The 25,720-nt window shown below is 41.1% G+C and overlaps 1 protein-coding gene across 3 annotated transcripts in view; it reads left to right on the top strand.

Moving 5' to 3' along the window:
* Positions 1-22,922, top strand: part of Rcbtb2 (RCC1 and BTB domain containing protein 2) — a 33,172-nt gene extending 10,250 nt beyond the window's left edge. Inside the window, exons 4-13 of one of the 3 annotated variants that reach the window (XM_090342144.1) lie at positions 1,109-1,275; positions 1,953-2,111; positions 2,259-2,366; positions 5,771-5,913; positions 8,998-9,063; positions 13,886-14,076; positions 14,617-14,743; positions 16,900-17,039; positions 19,822-19,952; positions 22,715-22,922. In XM_090342144.1, the coding sequence (XP_090198270.1) occupies positions 1,109-1,275; positions 1,953-2,111; positions 2,259-2,366; positions 5,771-5,913; positions 8,998-9,063; positions 13,886-14,076; positions 14,617-14,743; positions 16,900-17,039; positions 19,822-19,952; positions 22,715-22,855 (1,373 nt within the window). In that variant the 3' untranslated portion in view covers positions 22,856-22,922. The remainder of the gene's footprint in view (positions 1-1,108; positions 1,276-1,952; positions 2,112-2,258; positions 2,367-5,770; positions 5,914-8,997; positions 9,064-13,885; positions 14,077-14,616; positions 14,744-16,899; positions 17,040-19,821; positions 19,953-22,714) is intronic. The other 2 variants (XM_090342143.1, XM_090342145.1) reach the window with 2 other exon arrangements.
* The last annotated feature ends 2,798 nt before the right edge of the window (positions 22,923-25,720 follow it).

Here is a 25,720-nt window from a genome sequence, read left to right as displayed (position 1 = left end):
CCTGGGATGACTACGTTTTGAACTTTATAGATTTCTGATCCATGAATTGAGTGACAAATCACTTTTTAGTGATTAGAAGTAACATAAAATCCAAGTAGCCAGGCACAGAATATGTAAAAAGACAAAATCACAAGTTTAGTTTACTAAAGATTTTAATTGACTTTTTTTGTGATACTGCAATACTTCATTCCATAAAATACACACAGTCCTTCATTCCATAAAACAGAATGAACATTATGATAACCTGAACAGAGGAGGTTGATTTTATAGACTACTTACTCATCTGCACTTCAGTCCTATTTGAACTAAAGATAGGAAGAAATAAAGAAAAGAGATCAGACTTATAACCCTTATAAGGGTTAAACCAGAGGGAACTTCATTATCTGCTGACTAAAACTGGCCTGTGAGAGAATTTGACTCTGTCTTCTTCTCCTGATTCTCAAAAGACCAGATAAACAGCTTAATTTCAGCTTGATGATGTGAAAATTAAACAGGAGTGACTATTTTTGTTTGGATTGTTGGGCCTAGTCTAAACCAATAGCCTCCTGTACATTCTCTTTAAAAAAACAAATGAGAACAAATAGAATGAATGGACTCAAAGAACTAACTACTAAACATCAATATTAGAATTTAATATAAATTAGACACTGATTACAAGGCATTTATATTTATTGTTTGAAAAAAATTAGATCTACAGAGATCATAAAAGATTTAGGACAGTAAATAGTATAGATATCAAAAAGAAAATTCTCATATGAGAACATCAGTAAACTGGAAGACATGTCAGAAGAAAGTAGAACATAACACAAAGAGAGCTGATATGGTAGAAATTGTAGACAGAATGGTTACATATCGTATGAGTCCATTTATTTAAGGTTCTAGAGCAGGAAACAATTTATATATATATATGTATATATATATATGAGGGGCTTTGTGGGGGATGATAAAGTTGTATTTATTACTTGAGATTGCACATGGATGTGTGTTAATTATTTATATAAAGTAACTACATTATATAACTACATTATATTATACTGTGGGAGCCGTGCAGCATATGTGTTCATATGAAACTAACATTTTGAAAGTGATTTCTTTCTTTTCTTTTCAGAAGGTGAAGTCTTTACGTGGGGTCACAATGCTTATAGTCAGCTGGGCAATGGGACAACGAATCATGGATTAGTGCCCTCTCATATCTCTACTAATTTGTCAAACAAGCAAGTGATTGAAGTTGCCTGTGGATCTTACCATTCTTTGGTCCTTACTTCTGATGGAGAGGTGAGGACAGTTAACATAAAGCTCCTTTTTATCCCTCTGTTATATTCTATAGATTCCACTAGCAGTCCTGGAAATAGGACCATTTAATTAAAATAACCACTTTCCTTTATTCAGTCTTATTCTTGGTAGCAACTCACAGTCCTGGTGTTTGTATGACCAAGTCTACCTGATTATTATAAGAGGTTTAATCCCTGCAAAATTAGTATATCATGGGGCCCAGAGTTTGGCCTAGTGGTAGAGTGTTTGCCTAGCATGAACGAAGACCCGGGTTCAATTCCTCGGTACCACATACATAGAAAAAAGCCAGAAATGGTGTTGAGGCTCAAGTGGTAGAGCTCTAGCCTTGAGAAAGTCCAAGAACAGTGCTCAGGCCCTGAGCTCAAGCCCAGGACTGGCAAAAAAAATTGGTATATCATTCCTTCTATATTACTATGATTATTATAGAATAGGGAAATCCTGAAATATTGAAAAATAAAATATTGCTGGGGAAAAGTAAATGCCTTTGTGTAATGGATAAGCTAGATCACATCAAGAACCTCATGTTACAAACTAATGCACTGTGAGAGAATAACTTACAGAAACTTTTCTACCAGTGCTGTGAGAATGGCTGGCTCTGAAATATGTTGAGAAGAACTATAACTGAAGATACTTCACATTTCAAACTTTGCTTTCAATAGGTGTTTGCCTGGGGTTATAATAACTCTGGGCAGGTAGGCTCTGGATCAACAGTGAATCAGCCCATCCCTCGAAGAGTCACTGGCTGCTTGCAGAACAAAATTGTGGTGAACATAGCATGTGGACAGATGTGTTCAATGGCTGTGGCAGACACTGGGGAGGTAGGGAGGTCATTTTGTAGTTTGTTTCATTTTTATTTTCTCTTCTATTATTTTTTGCCACCTCTCTGTTGTATGAGCATGATATGTTTCTCAAACAACAGAATTGCTATTTGTCATTCATAAGTCCTGGGTTTCTTATCTCCCCAGGTCTATGTTTGGGGATACAGTGGGAATGGGCAGCTGGGACTGGGCAGCAGTGGCAACCAACCAACCCCCTGCCGAGTGGCTGCGCTGCAGGGCATTCATGTTCAGCGGGTAGGTCCAGCGTTGGTTTGGTGTGCATGTTAAGGTCTTTAATGCTTTAATGATGAAGTGTTCTAACAGGATGAAAAGTTGAGCTGGTTGGATGTCTTTGTTGACATCAAGATTAAAGCTCTCTGTACCTGAATGAATGTTTGAAGGCATTCTGGTTCTCGAGTACCCTTTTTTTTATTTTAAGCAATTTTATTGTAAAGGTGATGTACAGAAGGTTCACAGTTACATATGCAGATACATGAGTACATTTCCTTTTGAATAGTGTCACCTCCTCCTTCATTCTCTACCAGTTTTTCCCCTCCTGTTTTCCCACCTAGTGTCTAGTGGGTTTCACTGTTGAATTGGCTCACCCTTTGTCCCACCGTTTCTGTGCTTCCCCTCTCCTCCTCAAATCAGATAAACTTATATAGAAGATAGCGGGTACAGAAATAAAAAACAGCAACAGAAGGGAATAAACAAAGAAAAAAGGTAAGAAGAAAAGAAAAAGAAAAGAACCACAAGTAGTAAGAAAAAAACCTCTCACTTCCATTGAAATTCATTTCAATAAGCATCATTTTATATGATCTTATGCACAGAGCTATTAAGCCCTTGCTATCCTTTCCTAAGAATGCCTTCCTTTATTCTCACTCTGAATGTTTAGACTGCTATTTATTCATGTCCAGGTGTAATTATTCGTCTTTTACTGTCCATTGGGTTTACTTATAGGTTTATAGCACATTCTAGCTTTTACAAATGAGGGAAATCATGTAGCCTTTGTCTCTTTGGGTCTGGCATACTTCAGTTAGTATACTTTTTCCAAGTCTTTCCATTTCTTATGAATGGAGCAATGTCATTCTTTTTGATGGAAGCATAGAATTCCATTGTGTATAAGTACCACATCTTCTTGATCCATTTGTTCACTGAGGGACATTTGGGTTAATTCCATATCTTGACTATGGAAAAACAATGCTGCAATGGACATGGTCATGCTGATAGCTTTAGAGTAGCCTGGTTTTTAGTCAATTAGATAGATGCGCAGAAGTGGGATTGCTGGGTCCTAGGGAAGCTCTATGTTTAGTCTTTTGCAGAACCTTCTGCTGCTTTCCAGAGTGGTTGAACAAGTTTGCATTCCCAGCAGTATAGTAATATTGCCTTTTGGCTACATCCACACCATCTGTTGTTTGTTTTCTTCATAATGTCCCTTCTAACTGAGGTGAGGTGGAATCTCAATGGTTGTTTTTTTTTGTTGTTGTTGATGATGATGTTTAGTCGATCATAGGGCTTGAATTCTGGGCCTGGGCACTGTCCCTGAGCTCTTTAGCTCAAGGCTAGCACTCTACTACTTGAGCCACAGCATCACTTCTGGTTTTCTGGTGATTAATTGGAGATAAGAGTCTCACAGTCTTTCGTGCCTGTGATCCTCAGAGGTCAGCCTCCTGAGTAGCTAGGATTGTAGACACGAGCCACAAGTGCCCTGCTCTCAATGTTGTTTTGATTTGTATTTCTTTCATGGCCAGAGATCTCAAACATCTCTTCATATGTCTGTTAGCCATTCTTATTTCTTTTGCTCATTTATTAATTGGGTTGTTTCTTTGAGGATTTGTTTTAGGGAAGTTTAATTTTTGAGCTCTAAGTATGTTAGACATGAGGCCCTTGTCTGATGCATAGCTAGTAAAAATCTTCTCCCATTCTGTGGGCTTTCTGTTTATCTTGCTAGCTATATCCTTTGCCATGCAGAAACGTTTTAGTTTGGTGCAATCTCATTATTTGTTGTGATACTGAATCTTTATTTAGGAAATTTTGACCTGTGTCAAGGAGCTTTAATGTTTCCCCGATCCCTTCTTGTAATATTTTCAGGGTATCTAGTCTTATATTTTTTGAGGTCTTTGATATATTTGGAATTGATTCTGGTGCAGGGTGATATATAATGATCTAACTTCACAGTTTTCAGTTTGCATATAGCCAATTCTACTAGCACCATTTGAAGAAGAGACTTTCTTTTATCTTGTGTTTTTCACTCCCTTATCAAATATTTGGTGTCTGGAGGTCTGTGGGCTCATTTCTGGGTCTTATATTTTATTCCATTGGTCCTCTAGCCTATTTTTATGCCGGTACCAAGCTGGTATTACTACAGCTTTGTAATGGAGTTTGAAGTTTGGTTTTGATATTCTTCTAGTACTGTTCTTCCTGGAAAGTATTGTGTTTTATATTCAGGATCTTCTATTATTCCATATGAATTTTGGAATTGCTTATTCTATAACACTGAAGAATGCTTTTGGATTTTGATGAGTACTGCATCAAATTTTTAGGTAGCTTTGGGCAGTATTACCATTTTCAGGATGTTAATCCTTCTAGTCTAGGAGCATGGGACATTTTGTCACTTCCTTTAATCTGCTTTAATTTTCTCATTCAGGTTTTAAAAGTTTTTATCATAGAGGTCCTTCACATCTTTGGTTAAGTTAGTTCCTAGGTGTTTTATTTTATTTTATTTTTCAGTCTATTGCAAATGAAGTTGCTTTCCTGATTTCAGTCTTCTTCTTATTGTTGCCATATAGAAAGCTACTGACTTTTGTGGGTTAATTTTATATTTATGGTACTCTTATACTAAGCTTTGGGACTGTCAATTGTGACAGCCTTTCCTGGAGAATTTTTGACAGTAAGTATCAAGAGACTTAAAAATGTTATTCCCTCTGACATATAATTCTACTCCTAGAGAATTATCCTGAGGAACCCAAGAGAACATCTCTTACAGAATTAAATAAGTCATATTGAAGCCCATTAATATGTACAATTAATATTCATTAATAATTATTATAAAAAGTATTCTTAAAAAGCAATAGATATAGTATAATTTGCTAGCCAAACAATATGTTAGCAATAAGATAGGTTATACCAAGTCTGTGGATGTTTATAAAGAATAATGACAGAGGAAAGAGAGTGTGTGCCTTGTATATGATAAAAAGAAAGAAGATGGAGAGATGAATAGCCAATATCATTGAAAATTTTGTGGGTGTATATCTATATCTGTACATTAATAGGGAAAAAAACCCAAATCCATATCTTGAGAATACTTACATACTTACAGTCTTCTCTGTTTTCCATGTTGAATGTACTTACTTTAACCACCAGGAAGAAGGTGTCTCTTTTTTACATTCTTTCCACTCTGAGTTTCCTGGAGCATAATGAATGAGTGCTTCAGGAGAGCCTGTGACCCAGGCTGAGAAGTTGACGTTTTAGCCTCTCAGGGATGTCTGCCTGTACCTCAAGGTTATTGGTTAACTACCTTAATATTTGTTTATGGGCAAGCTACCTCCTCCTCCTGTTCAGTTTTTATTCGTAACCTCCTTTCTGGAAATAGTAAAATGTTTCTTTTTATTTGTAAGCCTAAGAAAATTGGTTGGTTTTTTTTTTTTTTGTCTCTGCAGGTTGCCTGTGGCTATGCACACACATTAGTATTAACAGATGAAGGTCAAGTGTATGCTTGGGGTGCAAATTCTTACGGCCAGTTGGGCACTGGCAATAAAAGTAACCAGTCCTATCCTACCCCTGTCGTTGTGGAGAAGGACAGGTAATGTGTGCATTTTTAAATTTACCCCAGTGCTCTGTAGTGGCTAAAGAAGACTCAGAATTCACAACAAAGAATTATGGGAAATTTACTGCTATCACTAGACTATTTGGCCAGAGAATTCCTTTTTTAAAAGTAGATTGGGAATGGTTGGGGAGGTTGGTTTTATGTTAAATTTCATCTTTTCACCTATTCCTCTTAATAGCTAACCTCCATTATATGAACTGCAATGACTAAACCCACAGTAGCCATTCCACATTCATACCACAAATCACCTTTTTTTTCTCTTTGGAAATTTTCATCCTAAAAGGGAAGTTGATAACACATAAGGTCTGTCTTTAGTGGCTCAGGAAAATCAAGATATCTTGGATGGGATGTTAAGCTAGTCCTCAACCTTCTATAACAGTCCTCACCTATTTATAAAATTTACCAGTTAGAGATGAAACATTATTTCAGTATTTTAACCCTGAAGCTATTCCTATGAGAAAGAGCAAAATAATTAGAAAAAAAAAAACCAGTGCTTTCTGGTATGCGGGGTTGTGTTAAACAATTTACACATATGGAAATAGTTTCTAAATAATCCTAGTATTTTTAAAAGCCCACTGGATATCATAAGATAGTCATATTGCCTTCTTATTCAACCTTTATTCTTTTATTATTTTCATTTTGTTCTCGCAATTTCCTTCCTTCCTCCCTCCTTTCTTTCCTTTTCTCCCCCTTTCCTTTCTTTGTTTTTCTCCTTTTCTCCTTCTCAATTCCTCTCTCTCTCTCTCTCTCTCTCTCTCTCTCTCTCTCTCTCCCTCCCTCCCTCCTCCCTCTCCCTCCTTCCCTCTCTCCCTCTCTGTGGGATTAAACACAAGTCCTTGAGCTTTCCAGACAAGAGCAGGCAAGAGTTCTGTCACTTGATCCATGTCCCTAGCCCTTCATTCATCATGTCAACACACAATGGCATGAAGTAAAAACATTTTACATTATTTTCTGCTTTTAAACTAAGGTTGTAGTCATTGCAGAAATGAATACTACTGTTCTTATTTATGTTTCACATACTAATTTTTTATTGTTTTTGATTTGAAATACATGTGTGAAACTGGATACCAGTGACTCTCGTATTTAATCCTATCTGTTCAGGAAGCTGAGGGCTATGATTCAAGGCCAGCCCAGGCAAGAAAGTCTGTGAGACACTTACCTCCAATTAACTACCAAAAAACTGGAAGGGGAGCTGGCTCAAAGGACCAATTTCCAGACTTAAGCACAAAAACTCAGGGACAGCTCCTAGGCCCTGAGCTTAAGCTCCAGGGCCAGTTGAAAATAAATAAATATATAGATAAATTGATTAGCTAGTATTTCTACCCCACTTTTTAGATTTTTCTATTAGAATATGTAACAATTAAAGTACCAACTAGTCGTTTCTTAGCCACCTCAGTTTTCCTTTGTCTATTGTGTACTTGGTGAATTATATTTAACTTTTATTAAGTCCTAAAAAAAGAAAAAGTTATTTTTTCTTTCCTCACTGAAAGTCTTAGAGACCCTAAGACCTTAAAATTGGAGATTGGGGGACAGCAGAGGCAGGAACTGGCTCAGGGATGCCTGCAGACATGTGCTTTGCTTGTTTTGGAAAGGAATCCACAGCTGCTCAGAAAGAACACACAGAACAGTCTTGACGTTTTCATTGATCATACCACCAGTCCTGTTAGTAGAATACGTAGCATTTAGTGTTGAAGAGTCAAATAAAGATGGCCTGGACTTCAAAGAAGTGATTTACATGGCACTTTGCTACTTTTTTATGGTGCCTTTATACTTAACAACTTCAGTTCCCATATCCCTGCTTGTAGTCTGTTGTCGCTACTCAACCCCTCCCCCTCCCTCCAGTGATTTGCTATGTTGTCTACTGGTCCACAGTGTAGAACACCGGTCTAGGTCTTCTGACCAGTTCTTGTGGGGACAGACAGCTTGTAAGAGAAAGAACAGGAAGCAGAAAAGCAGGGAATGACCAATGACTGACATGAGTACCAAGTTGGGGACTTCAAGAGTTTCTGTTGCCTTTTTTTTTTTTTTTTGGTGGCTGTGCTGAGTATTGAACTCAGAGCCTCCTTAGATGATATATTAAGCTATGTCTCCAACCCGTTTTTCTTTTTTTCCCTCCCTCCCTTCCTCCCTCCCTCCCTTCCTTCCCTTTCTTTCTTCCTTTCTTTCTTTGAGGTAGTATCTTGCTTTCTTCCTCCATATGGTCCTTGAAACTGTGATTCCCAGTTGTCTGCTGCTAAGTAGCCAAGGTTACAGGTTTGAGCCACTGGAGAGCCGCTGGCTGCCAGACCTTACACTCAGCCCTTTGTCTTTTTAAAAACTGTAATTGCCTTTAAATTATAAGTGGGGAAAAGATGGAGCCAGTTATGCATTTGTACCTATGTCTATACAGACATTATTTTGACAGGGAGACAAAACACCCTGGATGAATGTTTTAAATGAGAGGTGTCCCTGACGGCCTTAGTTTTCCCATTTTTGGTTGGGGGTGGCAGTATTTCTGAGCTTGCTCAGTATTGATTTGGCCTCTGTCATTGGCGCTAGGGTTTATTCTACATCTCTCTGCCTGTTTTAGTGGCTGATACTTGTGTATAGGTGATGAGTTCTCCCTCAGGAAACTGCCTTGTGCCTCTTCGAGGTTCTTTTATGGGAGTCTGGCCAATGAGGACTTGGACTAAATTCAAGGTGGGGTCAAGAACAGGTCTTCAGTTCCTAGCAGAGAAAAAAAGGGGGAATCCATCTACACTGAATTTTTCCTACTTTTGGTGGGAATTATTAATAGGAGAATTGTGGCCCAGGCTAGCTTGGGTGTAAAGCAAGGCTTTATCTAAAAGATAGAGCAAAAAGGGCTGGTGGCATGGCCCAAGTGGTCCCCGTACTTGCCTAACAAGCATGAAGTTCTGAGTTCAAATTTCACTACTGTCCCCTGTCCTTCATTGCTTTTTGGTACAATGTTAATTTTTAAAATGACCCAAGGCACAGAAAGGTTTCATGTCAGTTTGCTTGGGTTCCAAGCCCAATCGTGAAGACACCCACTAAACTCTCTCTACTCTTGTTCCTGTATAGCAGCTGCTGCGGTCAGCCCGGCCCACACCCCACCCCTGACTTCCCTTGTGGAGCGAGGTGTGCCAGGTAAATGTCACAAGGCCACGCCTTGGGCGGCCAGTGTCAATGCTGCCTCCTCACCTCCCTCCTCTGTTCTGCCTGCCCCAGCCCCGCCTGGGTCACCAGCTGCTTTAGTGACTGCAGTCCTGCACTCATGAAGGACTAATGATAGACTAAGTGTCTAAAGATAGGCACTGAAGAAGGGAACACAGAGACTAAATTATGTTGCTTTGCTAATGTTGGATTGTTTTGCACAGTACAGTATTGTGTTCCAGTTGGTGGTATTGTTCATAGAATATTATCAAGACAGAGGGAGCCTGATTTTTTTGTTTTAATCAGGTTTCTCAGTGCACAGAAATAATTAGTAAAATAAAAGTAACAGTCTGTGCTTTTTAGGTGATCATGAAAGGGCTTAGACAGGCAGAGAGCATGTGCAGCTCACCCATGCTTAAGGAAAAATTTTTGGGATGGCCTAGCGTCTTCTCCCCTGAGAGAGCACACGCTTTACCATGGAGTGGTTAAATGTTCAAGACTTTTTCTTTATTTCCTGTACAACTCTGTATGTTGAGCCCACAGGAGCTCCATTAGCACCTCTAGGTTGAGCTTTTCCTAAATACATTCTCCTAGGGCCCTCTTGGATTCTTCTCCTTCTTCTGCATGGAAAGCCAAGCCACCCCGATTCTTCCTTGGTGAGATGGCTTGAATGTGGTATTGTTCCTGAGATTGGCCTCCCTAAGCTCGCTTCCCAGGCTCTCCTTTCGCTCCCTTTCAGACTGTCTTTCTCATTGTTGCCAGATTGATACTTCTCAGAACACTACTTCCCTCCCCTCACTGCCCCATTCACCAAGCTGTTGCACATTTGCCTGCCACTTGAATCAAGACAACTCATCGTTCCTATAGCAGCTGCTGGAGTCAGCCTGGCATAACCCTGGCCCCCGGGTATAAGACATAGCATGGTTCTTTGCAAATCTCATGGCTTGATTCCCCTGGATGTGCTTTGTTAGGAGCTCTAACAGTATACCTTTCTCCATTCTGTGTCTGCCCGCTGCCTACAATGTGGCTCATTCACTTCTCAGTCTCACAGGCTCTTAGTCCATGTCTCAGAAGTCCAAAGCTGCTGGGACCCAGTCTCTACTCACCAGGTCTCTTCCTTTACTCACCAGAGTATGGGGGACTGTGCCTATATTATTTAGAAATTGATTGTCCTGCCACTTCTCTTGAGTGAAACCATAAACTCCTTAGGGCAGGCCCTGCACCTATAGAACTATATCCTTTTAGTATCCCCAAGAAATGGTTTTTAATGCCCTACTCTGCTGGTACCTCATTTCCTCTGCACCACAAGCCTGTGAGAGCACACTACCTACCACCTTATCCCTTGCCTGTGCCCACCTTCCCCTCCCTCTGGAAAAATAATAAAACTAATTCTAAGGTGGAGATTAATTAGCTTGAGCTCATGTCCTGTCCAGTTCAGACCACCTCAGAGAACTAGCGCTACTACCTTCAGATTTGTTTGTCAGGAAGTAAATAGGGAATATACATTTCTCTGAGTAGGTAAGTTTCCTCTACCTACTTCTTTGCTTCACTTATTTGTTGATGAGTATGCTTATTGGGAAACCAGATAGTATGGACTCTTCCTTTGGGTCGAGGAGCCTTGACCCAGAATAGAAGTTGGAGCCAGTTGACTAACCCAGCCATGATAATGTAAAAAAGAGGACTCTTTTTTTGTTTTGTTTTGTTTTTTGGTTGTGGGACTTGAACTCTGGGCCTGGGCATTGACCCTGAGCTCTTCAGCTCAAGGCTACCGCCCTACCCCTTGGACCACAGCACTACTTCCAGTTTTCTGGTGGTTAATTGTAGATAAGGGTCTCACAGACTTTAGTGTCTGGGCTGGCTTTGAACCATGATCCTCAAATCTCAGCCTCCTGAGTGCTAGGATTCCAGGCGTGAGCCACTGTGCCCAGCAAAAAGGACTCTTTTAGAGAAGGCTTACAAAAATTCTGTACCTACTTAGAGAAGCATTTTTTCACTTGAAACACTGAATACTGAGAATTAAAAACTATAGGAGGCACCTTGGTTTGAACAAACCTCTGCTTGCTTTCCATAGTAAACTAAAAATCAAAATGAAGTTTTTTATGGTAAATTTCCCATCGAAGATCTGAAACTAAGTTGTTTATCTGATCTTCTGAGAAATCAGGATTAGAGAGATTACAAAAGTTCTCAAACAGACCGATTTTAACTCCCATGAGAGCGACATCCCCTCCCTTAATCTTTATTGCAGAAAGGTAACCTGAGGCAACCAGATGGCCATTTACTCTCTGGATCCCTGCTTTATGAGTAGAGTAACTGTCTTTCTTTTTGCCTTCTTCAGCCCTTCTCTGCCCATGTAACCAATCACCATTGGAACACTTAGGTTGTTTCTGGAATGAAATGTCAGATTCTAGAATTGAAAATGAAGCCAATTAAGATCATTATACTAAATCATTGTAATTTTGTCCTTGACAGCATTATGAACATTAAGAAAAACTTATGCCACGTGTACACTAGACACGGTGCTTGGCACTTAGTGTTCATTTCATCATTTAATTCCCATGCCAAACCAGCAGTGTAACAAACTGGGGCCCCCAGAGGCTAAGGGGTTTTCTTACTGCCCCTCAGTCCTGAAGTAGAGTTGAGATTCAAACCTGAAACCCAGGTTCTCTACTGTGGTACATCATTGCCTTTCCCTCTGGTATTTCTGGGTATTCAAGAGCTGAGAGTATCCTCTAATCAGTGAAATTGCTTGGGCTGGCCTCGAGACACCATGTGTCAGCGTTGTGAGGTGAGCCAACACCTCAGCCTCCAGGTTGTGTTGAGCAATTTTCCTCTGATTGGGAAACATCTCCTTGAAGAAGCAGGGGAGGGCATTTTCCCTCCCACTGCTGCCCTTGGCCAATGCAGTGTTACCCAACCTCAGCTGACCTAAGTTGTAGAATCTTCCCCAGTTACCCTGTAAGTTGCATTTACTAAGGCACTGTGTTGTATGTGATCAGGCCTGCTGAGAACTTGCAATCTGAACCCAAAGGTGAACCTTACACGTGTGAAAATACAGTGAAATTACTGAGCCTTACAAGTTAGCTGAGGTTTGTAAGGCAGAGGAATGAAGAAACATTGCTGAACAGGCATGGTAGCCATCAGAGTAATCCTGGAGGACCGTGAATACATCTGCCTGTAGGACTACATGGTCTGCAACCGAAGTTATCTGAGTGAAGGCAGCATTGAAGCGGAAGCTTCGTTCTGCACAGCCTTAATGCTGGCTCTCAGTTTTAGTGGATGTGATGTCTGCCACTTTGGTTTGATTTGGGGCTAAGGAGAGAGAAAGTCTAGGTCTAGGGCACCAGGGCAGCTGTGGGTGTCATAGATAAGCGGGATGTCTCTGGCTAATGCCAGGCTGATAGAAATACTTACAAAGAAAGAAGAGCATTGCGGGTCCGGGAATTTGGCCTAGTGGTAGAGTGCTTGCCTAGCATGCATGAAGACCTCGGTTTGATTCCTCGGTACCACATACATAGAGAAAAGCCTGAAGTGGTGCTGAGGCTCAAGTGGTAGAGCTCTAGCTTTGAGAAAGTCCAAGGACAGTGCTCAGGCCCTGAGCTCAAGCCCAGGATTGGCCAAAAAAAAAAAAAAAAAAAAAAGCATTGCTTGGGAACTTGCCATTCTGGAAACAGTGACTCATGAGAGAACTGAAAGGCCACCATGAAGCTGTGAGCCCAGCTCTGAAGTTTCTGGGACCATTGCCATTGTGGCAGAATTGAGATACGGCTTTATTTAGGGGTCAGAGAAGGAGTTACTGCCTTCTTTAAGGTTGAGTAGTAGCTCAGTCATATAGAACAGAAATTATTCCCTATCAATAGAACAATATTTTCCTTAGGAAGTATTCTCAGAACTACGTCTCCTGCACTCATGAACTTAAAGTGTCTTCACTGAGCCAGTCCAGGAAACTGCTGTGTGGCTGTAGTTGATTTAGCCCTGGGTTTCACTCTCAGCATGCCCAAAACAAAACAGAAAGAAAACAAACAACATACTGAAGATATGCTACCAGTGGGAGCTGTGTGACTCTCCACGTACTCTCCTTAACCTCTAGCTGGGGGAAGTTGATCTTTTTGAGCTGGGGATTGAATCCGGGGCCATGAACTCTACCACTGTTACACTTCCAACTTGGAGTGGCAAAGATATGATTAAAACATGCATTTATTCACTCTGAGTCAAGATAGTCTATGTCTTTCTTGATTACCTAGTAATGTTTTAAGAAATATATACTCAATCATCCTTTTCTTTTTGACTTGCTTATACTAAATTTCAGAATGAGATAGGGTATATTTTTTTATAGGCCTACTGGCTTTTAGGAGTAATAAACAGATCCTTAAAACAGATGAATAATAAATGTCATTGAAGTGTAGTTCCAGTGTTCGATACCTGAAAATTTAGGAGGTAAGCTGTCCAAGTCTTTTTTTTTTTTTTTTTTGCCAGTCCTGGGGACTGAACTCAGGTCCTGGGCACTGTCCTTGAGCTTTCTCAAGGTTATCACTCTACTCTTGAGCCACAGCACCACCTCCGGCCTTTTCTGTGTATGTAGTACTAAGAAATCAAACCCAGGGTTTCCTGCATGCTAGGCAAGCACTCTACCACTAGGCCACACTCCCAGCCCCCAAGTCTTGTTTTTTGATTTTTTTTCCTCTGTCTCTGTCTCCTTAGATCCACTTCTTTCAGTTAAGTTTACGATGCCTCAGATCAGTTACATGGAGGGGTGGTAGAGACAGTCTCACTTTCCTCCTGCTTACTGTATTTCTGTGGTGTTTGCTTGTGAATTTAGGGTCGTAGAGATTGCAGCCTGTCACTCCACCCACACGTCTGCAGCCAAGACCCAGGGCGGGCACGTGTACATGTGGGGCCAGTGCCGGGGCCAGTCCATCATCCTCCCTCACCTCACCCACTTCTCCTGCACCGATGATGTGTTTGCCTGCTTTGCCACCCCTGCTGTCACCTGGCGCCTCCTCTCTGTGGGTGAGCTGGTCCCTGTTCATGTACCACATGTCTCAAAACCAGGAAGAGAGAACCTAGTGCTTTTATTTTGGTTACAGGATTTCCTTGGGGGGAAGGGTTCAGATTCATTTCCTTTGGATGGGTTCCTGTGAAAGAGAACTCGGTTACTTTTCTTAAAATTATCAGGAATCACCACCAATACCAAATTAGAAGTCATTTTATTTGATTGCTTTTTTACTGTAATAAGAGAAGTGTGTATGTATATTCATTCAACCATTTTATTATTTCATTCAAAAGTAGTGAAGCAAACTGGAACTTACTCTCTTTTGGCCAGACTTACAAGCAGAAAGGTGTGAGTTTGTTGGTTTTTTTAATCTTTACGGGTTGTAGAGATGTGAATCCATATTTAGTGGGAAAAGCATTGCTCGGTTGGTCAGTTATGTGTTAATCGGTATTTTGTGAGTTGGAAGAACAAGGCCTCATCCAGGCCTGTGGGTGTGAGCCTGCAGGCCAAGTGGCTGTGGCTGAGCCTAGAAGCCTTGTGTTGTGTTGTTCTCCTAGAATCTGATGACCATCTCACTGTGGCTGAGTCACTGAGGAGGGAATTTGACAACCCAGACACTGCAGATCTCAAGTTCCTGGTGGATGGAAAATACATTTATACACACAAAGTCCTTCTCAAAATTAGGTAAGGGATCATTTATTCTCAGAATTAAGATCAGTCATTCCATTCAACAATTATTTCCTTTGTCCGAGGGACTTCAGAGCACTTTAGCACATTTTGTTGGTTGTGGGATTTGAACTCAGGGCCTGGGCAGTGTCCCTGGGCATTTTTTGCTCTAAGCTAGTGTTCTGTCACTTTGAGCCACAGCTCCACTTTGACTTTCTGGTGGTTTATTAGAGATGAGTCTCGTGGACTTTCCTGTCCAGGCTGGCTCTGTACTGTCATTCGCAGATCTCAGCCTCCTGAGAAGGTAGGGTTACAGGTGTGAGCTCCCAGTGCCCAGCCAGTAAATATTTTTCATTAATGCTAGCATATATCTGAGAGAGCGGTTGTTGAGGCATTTCAGTGTTGATGAAAAAGGTTCATAGATGTTCTTTGCCTGTGGGAGCAGTGCAACCATGAAAAACAGAATTTGGGAAACGGGAACTAGTGCATGCAGTGGGACAATGCTGATGCGTGGTAGGGAAACAGTCCTGTGGTCACTCCTTCGGGGTTAGAAAATGTTCCATCCACTGTCAGCCACATTGGCTGACAGTATTTAATGCTTCTCAAGCGCATTGACCCAAGTTATCGTCACTGCCAGGAGACTGAGCTCAGCACATGGTAGCGCTTTGTCAGTCAGCCATAGGATAGTAATTTTCAGAGGACTCAGATATTTTCAGAGAATATCAAGCTTTTGGACATCAATGAGGTTTTTTGGGTGATGGCAATATAAAGATGTGTAAAACCACTTTTTATGTTTAATTAATGAGCAATGAGCAGCACCCATTTCAAGTGTGCCATTGGATGAGTTTTGACACATATGAGACATGGTCCACCTCCATACATCCAGACCTGGGATAGTTCTGCCACTTGGATGAGCCCGCTAGCCCCAGCCTGAGCAGCCTCAGCTCTTTCTGTCACCACTAATTACTTACATTTTTTAGGACTAAGTTACATGGTATGGCTTCTTTTGCGCCCAGCTTTTCCCTTGTAGCATAATGATTTTGAAATTTATCATATTGTTGTATAATTGGTATTAAAATCCTCTCCGCATTATTCATAGACTCAAAATGACATTTCAGCCTCCAGTTCCTCTTTCATAGAGTCAGGCTATGTCTCATTAATTCACTCTCACCATGGTAGCACATAAGCCTTCATTGGGGAAGCAAGTGAGTCACTTTTCTGTAACAGTATGGCACAGAAATGGCTCTGACACAGACCCAGAGGCTGAAAGTCTGAGTTGTCTGCAGTGGTTTTCTAATGAGGCTGGGAGGGAGGATCTGCCCCGTGCCCTTTCTTGGCTTCTCATAGTTCGTGACAATGTCTAGCATTTCTATTCATGTGACAGCTTACCTCAGATCGGGTCTGTCTCCAGATTTCCCCTTTCTGTTTGGACATCAGTCATGCTGGAGTAGGGCCAACTACAGTGACTCATCTTAACTTACTTGCTCGAAGGTTTGGATTCCACATAAGAACTTTCAGGCAACACAGTTCACTGTATCTTGTGATATAGATCACAAGAAATATATTGACTCATACTTATAAAATAGCCCTTCCTTATCTTGGTAGGGATGTTATGAGAAAGATGCTGTCTTCACCATCACCCAGCTGCTCTCATCACGCACAGCAGCTGTAGTAGTTTGCATTTGCAGCCTTGTTGAATAAACTTCAAGCTAGTGGAGAAAGTGAGGAGCCAAGGCAAGGATATTGTCTTAGTGTTTTCCATCACTACAACAATGAACTATTAACAGTAGAGATTGAACTCATGCATGCTGGACATCTGCTGTATGTCTAGCTACAAAAGCTTATTTTCCTCACAGTTTGGGGGTTCCAGTGAGTGACTGGCTGGCCTCATTGTTTGGGGCCTGTTATAGGATAGCATGGCAAGAGCATTCATGCACCAGAGGAAAGAAGGAGAAAGGGGTGTGAGCTCTACAGTGCCAGACCTACACCACCTCTTAAAGGTTCTGCCATCTTCCAGTACTGCCACCCTGAGACCAAGAGTTTGGGGTTGCAAGGTCCGCATTGTGGTGAAGTGTGCAGCTTTAGGGGAATCCTTTAGGTAATCCTGCGGGGTAGGGGGAGGGCTTTGGCTCTGGCTTGGATCTTGATGAGACCTGTTTTCTTTCTTTCTTTAGGTGTGAGCATTTTCGTTCTTCATTGGAAGACAATGAGGATGATATCGTAGAAATGAGTGAATTTTCCTATCCTGTGTACCGAGCCTTCCTGGAATACTTATATACAGATAGCATCAGCCTTCCTCCTGAGGAGGCAGTAGGTAACTGCCAAAGAATTTTACCAAGAAATTGGCTAAATGTTGACAGGTGGTTTTTATAGAGCCTAAAAGAAAATAACAGTGCAGGTTGTCAGAGGAAGTTCTTTTCTGTGAGTTGACTTCAAACTCTTTTTTTTGGGGGGGGGTGTCTAGGAGGGATTTTCAAGAGATGGAACCCACAGTCTTATGCAGGCTTTACCACTGAAGTATATCCCCAGGCTATGAACCCAAACTCTGCCATGGTTATTACTTCACATAAAGGTTGCCTGGGTAGAGAGAGGTCAGTATATTAAACTATCACTAGGTAATCACAGGCTGCAGGATGGAGGAAGGGATGGAGACAAAGATAAAAAGGAGAAGTCCCAAAGTCTGTGAAAAAAAGAGCCTTGTACAGTGGACCAGAGCAGTCCAGCCATACCTGATTGCACAGGAGACTGGGAAAGTAAGAATATCCGGATGCCACAGCCAAGCATTTCATGATTTGGAGAAAGGGCAGAATATGGTGTGTATGCACATTCGGGGGCAACAGCTAGCAGCTTTGCTATGAGAGAAATTGATTTGTTTATACAAAGTTAATCATTTTAACTGTACAGGTGAGAAATGTTGGTGTCGGGGGTTAGAGGGTGTAGCGGTGGAGATGTTGAGAAGAGATTGGATTCTGGATTAGATTTATTGATGGAATGGCCTGTGCAAGGAGAAGACTTGACTTTGCTGAGGTGTTTGGCATGCATAGTTGGGTCAGGAGAAGTGTCATCAGCCAAGATGAAGGAGGTAGAGAGCAATTCAGTCTGCAGTGTGTTGCCAACTGAAAAGTTAAAGGAGTTTGAATTGCTTAATTAACATCTCAGCGACCATTTTTATTTTATTTCTCGCTTGCTTTTTGGTAGGTGCACCATAACAAAGGGGAAGAAGCCCAATAGCTATCTACATATTGTCTATCTAAAAACTGATGCAGTTAACTTCAGATACCATATGTCCATCAAATCCCACCTTCAGTAGGTACTGAAGGCCACTCTAAGATTTGGTTTGTGGGTAGGATGCAGGGTTGCAGGAAGGACAGACCCTTGGCTTCTGGATTGCAGCTACATCTTGCATGACAAGGACTGTGCAGGCTCTGCAGTATGCATGTCCAAACGTAGCCCAGCCCTATTCTGGGCCACATCTGGGCTTGCACACAGGTGGTGTGGTTTGTCAGAGGGAGGAAATTTCTACACATGTGCCTCAGGCCTAATGGGTTTCTACATAGCTGATGTGTGAGCTACAGGTGGGATAAGGGGATAGATGCAGGACGTGCAAAGCCTGGGCTCCAGGCAGGCTTCTTTTCAGGCTGGACTGCATCTATTGAGTCTGGAGTTTGGGGTCACTGGTGTGAATTTAAGAGTTGAGGAGAAGTGATTCCAAATAGTTCATTAATTCACATTTCAAGGTTGCAGAAAGATCGCATGTCCTTCTCAGGTCTTCCTTCCCTCATTTGTTTCTCTTTGCCATTTTATAATGAAGGCAGGTTTCTGATCAGATTCTACCACATGTACCAAAACCTACTGGGAGACAAACACAAGGCCAGGTAATAGCTAACAAAAAGGAAATATCAGCTGCTTCTTTCAGGCACTCAGGGAAGGCCAGCCCTCTGCATGAAAGGGGAACTTGAGGATGTAACAGTATTCTAATAAGCAATAGTTAGCCAATCTGTTGATCATGTAGCAACCAGGACTAACTGTAGACCTGGCATAGGTGTGTGCCAAGAGTGTCTGGCCTGTGGGTGCCCAATGCTGGAGCTCCATTCATACAAGGGCAGAAGACGCATGTATGTTAGTCAAGCCACATGCCCTCAAGAGCACTCATTCCTCAGTAACTTTCTCTCTGCTAATTAAACACTGATGAAGATACAGAGGGCAATATCTGAACACAGATAGCATCTTGCGATTACTGACAAGGAGCCATCCTGTTATCCATCACGACAGATGAGAGTGAACTGATGTGTATCTGTCACTTGGTCTCCAGAAAACTAGTTGAAACTGGTGACAGGTAATACCACAGGACCTATCTGCATCTATAGATGGTATTGATGGTTTTTTTTTTTAGTTTTTATTATTATAAAAGTGATGTACAGAAAGGTATAGATATTTAAAACCAAGGTGCTGGAGCTCTTTTGCTGAAATAATAAGTATTTGAGTTTGAATGGTGGGGCACTCATATGTTTGGAAGTTGGGTAGAATGGCCCAACCAAGAGAATTTGGTAGTCCCTAATAAAGGAGAAAAAAAAAAAACATATGCAAGAGGCAGACAGTGCCAGGAAGTGTCATCAACCTCCGCTAATTTGATGTGAACTTTGTGGGAAAGGACCTTGGGTTCCCTGTGAGTGGTGGGGTAGGATTTTGCTTGGACTGGCTTTTTGAAGACAGAATGAGAGATAAGCAAATATAGACAACTCCTCTAGGAGTTTTGTAATAGAGAGGAGTAGAGAGATAAGACAGTTACAGGAGGCAGACATGGTCCAGTGAAAAGAGCTTCATTTCTTGTTACGCATTTGATGCTGGCGGTTCAATCCAGGACTGTGAAATGCACCACAGGGCCATATCCACAGCCACTTTTCCTCATAAAGGCTGGGCTCTGTCACAGTGTGAGCTAAGTCTTGCCACCATCTTAGGTGAGCTGCACACTCCACGTGTGAATCGGGTGGTTTGTTTACACAGCACTCCGCGTGCATGACATGGTAAAGTGAGTTTTGGTCAGGATGCTCGACATGCCTACCCAACACCTCTCAATAAACACTTCTTCCCACCAGGACTGTTAGATTTGGCCACATTTTATAGAGAAAGTCACTTGAAAAAACTCTGCCAACAAACTATCAAGCAAGGAATCTGTGAGGAGAATGCCATTGCACTGCTCTCTGCCGCTGTGAAGTACGATGCACAGGTAAGACCAACCTGAGCACCACTTCTGGCTTTTTTCTGTGTGTGCGGTACTGAGGAATTGAACCCCGGCCTTTGTGAATGCTAGGCAAGCACTCTACCACTAGGCTAAACTCCCGGTCCTCTTTTTTTTACTCTGGGCCTGGGCATTGTCCCTGAGCTCTTCAGCTCAAGGCTACCACCCTACCCCTTGAGACACAGTGCCACACTTCCAGTTTTCTAGTGGTTAATTGGAGATAAGAATCTCATGGATTTTAGTGCCCGGGCTGGCTTTGAACCACACTCCTCAGATCTCAGCCTCCTGAGCAGTAGGATTACAGGCGTGAGCCACTGCACCCGGCTGCAGCATGTTTCTAATCTTGGAAAATTAGAAAAAAAATCAATGTGAACAGAAGTTTGTTTATAAAATATTGATGTGAAATTATGCAGCTCTTTAAGATACAGCATAAAGAAGTGACAATAATCCTATCTTTTTTCAAAGTAGAAATAACTGAGTAAGACTGAAATGTCTGGTCTATATAGGAAACAAAGATTTGAGTGTAACACTTATCTGTAGATTGGTGGTATGATGGGAGATTTTTATTTCTCTTTGCTTTTTTTTTTCTTTTTTTCTGAGCTTTCTAGGGTGGCCATGTATTGTCATGATAATAAAGAAAGGAAAGGAACCCTATTTTTGAGCCAAATCTTTAGGAAACAAGCTATAATTTCTTGGAGTCAGTTTCCTTTTGGTATAAGGATATCCTTTCCCCTGGTGAAAAAGTGGGGCATTTTAGTAGAAAAGGAGTATTACATAAACAATAATATGCTTAGTGACGAAAATGTAGAAAATAAAAACCATATGAGGAAGGAAATGACTCATTAACCAGAGAACACTAAACCTCCAGCAACTTGATTTTTTTCTCCCTCTGTGTCACATTATATATAATTTCTAAGTACTTGAAATTGAGTTTTTTCATCTTACATGAAAACAAAAATTCTGTACCCACCTTGAACAGCACAGAGGACAGAAGGTGGGGGTGTGTGGGGAAGCTGCAGCTTCAGTGTGCCAAGAGGGTGGACTGGCCCAAGGCATCAGCTGAGCTGTGTGGGAGGTGAAAAGCCACTGGATTGTGAGTATATTTTGAAAATGGAGACAGTAAGATTTGCTGATGGGTTGGATGTAAAGTAAGGAAAAGAAGAAATAAAGAAAACTTAAAGTTGATGTCAAGGTTTTTGTCCAGCTCAAAATGACCACATTTAGCTAGGAAGGCAGTGAGGAGCAGAGGGGAACTAGCAGTTTGGCTGGTCTGTATGGGTTGTCTGGGAGGCACGCAGGTGAACATGCCCTCCTATGCAAGTTGCATAAACAAGTCTAGAGTTTAGAAGTAGAGGGAGAGCAGTGAGGCTATGCCATCAGCTGGCTTGAGGATCCAGTCCTTGTCACTCAGTTAGGACTTAAGGTAAGAAAGGGACTCTAGGGAAGGAGAATGGAAAGGAACCAGCATCAAGGTCCAAGACCCACCAGGAGCTGGTGTTTTAGGAAAGGATGAGTTGAGAGGAGTCCAAAGCCATACTGGGGGGTGCTCGTGGGTCAGGTGATCTCAGAGGGCTCCTTCAGCAGTGTGAATACCACAGAAGACCTTATAAGCACTGCCTTACTTAGAGCTTGAAAAACAAATTAGTTTTAGCAACATAGAGAAGAAACTTTAAAAATAAGACTGCACTGTCACTGGATCTGATGACTGAATAGCCCAGGTTCTAAGGCTTATTGGGGTTCAGCAGGCTAGTCTTAATTTTCTCCAGGGGAAAAAAATTGTATCTACTGGCATGGAAGTGTAGCTCATGAACAGAGTACTTACCTATCACTCGTAAGGGCTTAGTTCAATCTCTAGCACTATAGAAACAAATGAATATAATCGTATATAGTATATAATTGTATACAATTGCAGCATGATACATATTTTTTTGGTTTGGGATTGAACTCAGCACTTTGCACATGTTCAGCACACACTGAGCTACTCTTTAGTTAAGTGCTAAAGGTATGTATAGTGTGGTAAAATCCATCTATTCCACACTGTCATCTTGAAAAGGAAAAGCAGCAATGACCTGTTATAAAAGGAAAGCATTTTCCTGGCATTACTTTTTTTTTCCTCTTTGGTGTCAGTCCTGGGGCTTGAACTCAGTGCCTGGGTGCTGTCCTTGAGCTTTGTGTTCAAGGCTTCTACTTTACCACTTGGACTACACCTCCACTTGTGGCTTTTTGCTGCATAATTGGAGAGAAGAACTCATGGACTTTGCTACCTGGGCTGGTTATAGCTACTCAGCTTCCTGAGTAGCTAGGGTTACAAATATGAGCTCTTGGCAGTCAGTTCCAGCGTCAATACTTGTTATGGTTCACACCTTCTACAGTCTTTGCAGGTAGAAACATTTAAAGAGTCTAAGGGAGCATAAATGGGAATATAGTACTTTGAACACATATTGAAATGTGGAAAGAATAGTTACAAGTGCTAGCATTCAAAACACATACTGAAGAAGTCACCTCTCTTTGGGAAAAAGCCAGATTCTTTGCATTGGTTGAAGGAACTTGACTTTGTACTATTTGTATTCCTACAGGCTTGGGTTCATGCTATTTTATATACTTCAGTCCATGCTACTATATTCTTTGTAGTTTTTATAACTGTTCTTTAGGTACAGTATTATTGCACCCCTTTCCTTGATTGAGCAGTCTTGCTATGTTGCATTGCACTGGGATATGTGAGTTTGTCACTGCTGTTTCCCTTGTTCTAGGATCTGGAAGAATTCTGCTTCAGGTTTTGCATAAACCACCTGACTGTAGTGACACAGACTTCAGGCTTTGCAGAAATGGATCATGATCTCCTGAAGAACTTCATCAGCAAAGCTAGCAGAGTTGGAGCCTTTAAAAATTAAGTCCCACCCACAAGAAGGGAGTTTTTGAGCATTTCCTTTCTCCTCTGCAGTTTAAAAAAAGAAAGAAAGAAAAAGGAAAAGATACAAGTTCTTTAATGGAGAGCATTTATGATAAGCTGCGTCCACACGAATTCTGTGTTGTTAGGGTAACAGTCTTCTCCATCTGCCTAAATAGAAAGCATCTAGTGCCCTGACCAGTTGTGACTGCACAGAGGAGAAAATGAAAATGTCTTATTTACCATTTCTTCTTTGAGTCACTTAAGTTGGATCCATTTGGTGCATTGGTACTTAAGGTATCTTGGCCAGATGTTCTATTATTTTTCTGCTTAAAGGGTAGCTAGACCAGGAATGTTGTCACTACCCTATTTCAGCCACTACACCATATACAGGGTGTGGTAGGCACTCAGTTAATTATAAATCTGTGGAAGGCTAAATGAAGGAGTTACACAAAATAAATTCTAAAATAGTTTTAATTATTGAGGCTTATATTCTGGTATATCATTCTGTGAAGTAGTGACTAATTTGGAGCAATAATTGGAATTCACAAAAGGCCTTAGCAATTAAATTGTCAAAGGCCCAAGGGCTAATTTTAATTTTCTGTTTACTGAGTCATTTATATCTCCTGTGGAATTATTGAATATAAAGCATTATTTGTGAATAAGTGTTATTTCTGGTCTTATCCACCTTACATAATTGTATAATGCCTTTTGTTTTTCCTTGTGTTAAAGGGGCTCCGTCTCTATAAGTAAAAATTATTTTTTACTTTAGTTGATCTTTATATCACTATCAGTATAAAACAGGTTTCTTAGCCTGGCATGAATATCATTTTACTAGATGAAAATACATTTCATGGTTAGCATTAAAAATGAAAGTGATATATGATGTAGATCAAGTTACCCAATTGCAAATGTGAAACTGGATGTAGTGTCAAATTTTCTAATTTGTGTTTCATAGAATGATGGTATGTAAAAGAATCCCTTTTGGAATTAGAAATCTTGTTTTGATGCCCAACTATTTGATAATAAAGTGCTTATTTACAGATAATAGAACCAACGTGCTTTCTTAAGAAGCAGGAAACATAAAATATATCAACTGCATCTCTCATCATTGTATGTAAATCCATTTGATATACACGTGTGTGCGTATGCACACATGCACGCCATTCCTGGGGCTTGAACTCTGGTGCTTGGGTAAGGTCCTTGAGCTTTTGTGATCAAGGCTACCACTCTACCACTCGAGCCACAGCTCTACTTCTGGTTCTTCTTTTTGGCAGTTACAGCTAAGAGCCTTACAGGCTTATCTGCCTGGCCTGGCTTCAAACTGTAATGCTCAAATCTAGGTTTTGTGAGTAGTTAGGATTACAGGTGTGAGCTACCAGGACCTAGCACATACATTGTTTTTTTTTTAAAAAATAACTGTTCAGATCTCAGAGCAAAGCCTACACTAAAATATAAATTATTTGTAAACACAATTACTATTCATACTGTTGCCTTTGTTTTTACTGACGAGACCTCTCTCTTTTAAAGATTTTTTTTTTCCCAGAGCACTTTTAAGTTTGCAGAACAGGAAAGAAAGATTGTTGTTTTACCCCATCACTACACATGCAGGGACTCCCCCATTGACATCCTCCCCTCCAGAGTGGCACACTGAGTCTGTCATGATCTCTGCAAGACCACAGATTAAAGTTCACCCACAGTGTGCATTCAGTGGGTCTGGACTGTTGTATTCCAACCAGCAATGAAAGAGTCCTGTCTCTCCTTGTCCTCATGGCATTTGGTGTTATTAGTGTTGTAGATTGAGACTTCTTAATAGTATGTAGTGGTGTGTCATTACTTTAAATTTTTGTTCCATACCAGTTCTGGGGCCTGAACTCAGGGCCTGGGCACTGTCTTTGAGTTTTCTCAAGGCTAGTGCTCTACCACTTGAGCCATAGCACCACTTTTAGCTTTCTGTGTATATGGTACTAAGGAATCGAACCCAGGGCTTTATGCATGCCAGGCAAGCACTACTAGGCAACACTCCCAGCCCCATTATTTTTTTTGTATACTTTTTTGATATTTCTGTATCTTCTTGGTGTTTAGTTATGCCTTCTGCCATTTAAAAGATTGAGTCGTTTTCCTGTTGTTACATTTGAAGAATCTTTGTATATTTTTGATAAATTTATCAGATGTATCTTTTGCAATGATTTTTTCCCAGTCTGTGGTTAGTCTCATTTTCTTGAGATAACTTTTTGCAAATTCAGTTTCTTTTTTTTTTTTTTGATCTATCAAAGAGGCAAAGAATGTATGTGCATGCCTCTCGTTCTAAACCAGACTCTTGACTTAGGAGGTGTGTGTGTGTGTGTGTGTGTGTGAGAGACAGAGACAGAGAGACAGAGAGAGACAGACAGAGAGAGAGAGTGATGAGGTAAAGCAGAGTCTCGACTGTTAGGTAAGAATTCTACCACTGAGCTAACATCCTCAGCCTTATTATTATTATCATTTTGCAAGTCCTGGGGCTTGAACTCAGGGCCTGAATACTGCCTTTGGACTTTCTCACGCCTCGAACTCTACCACTTGAATCACAGCACCACTTCTGGCTTTTTCTGTGTATGTGGTACTGAGGAATCAAACCTAGGTCTTCATGCATGCTAGACAAACACTCTACCACTAGGCCAAATTCCTGGCCCTTATTTATCTATTAATTTTTTTTTTCTTTTTAGGTGCTGGACCTGGGGGTTGAACTTTAGGCGGGGCACTGTCCCTGCGCCTTTTTGCACAAGTTTATTACTATACTACTTAAGCCACATCACCACTTCTGGCTTTTCGTGGTTAATTGGAGAACAGTCTTATGGGCTTTCCTGCCTAGGCTGGCTTTGAACCACGA

This window comes from Megascapheus bottae, chromosome 11 (genome assembly GCF_031878675.1).
Source record: "Megascapheus bottae isolate mThoBot1 chromosome 11, mThoBot2.hap1, whole genome shotgun sequence".
Lineage (NCBI taxonomy): Eukaryota > Metazoa > Chordata > Mammalia > Rodentia > Geomyidae > Megascapheus > Megascapheus bottae.
The sequence above is the reverse complement of the archived record's forward strand: the minus strand, read 5'-3'. Positions and strand labels throughout refer to the sequence as shown.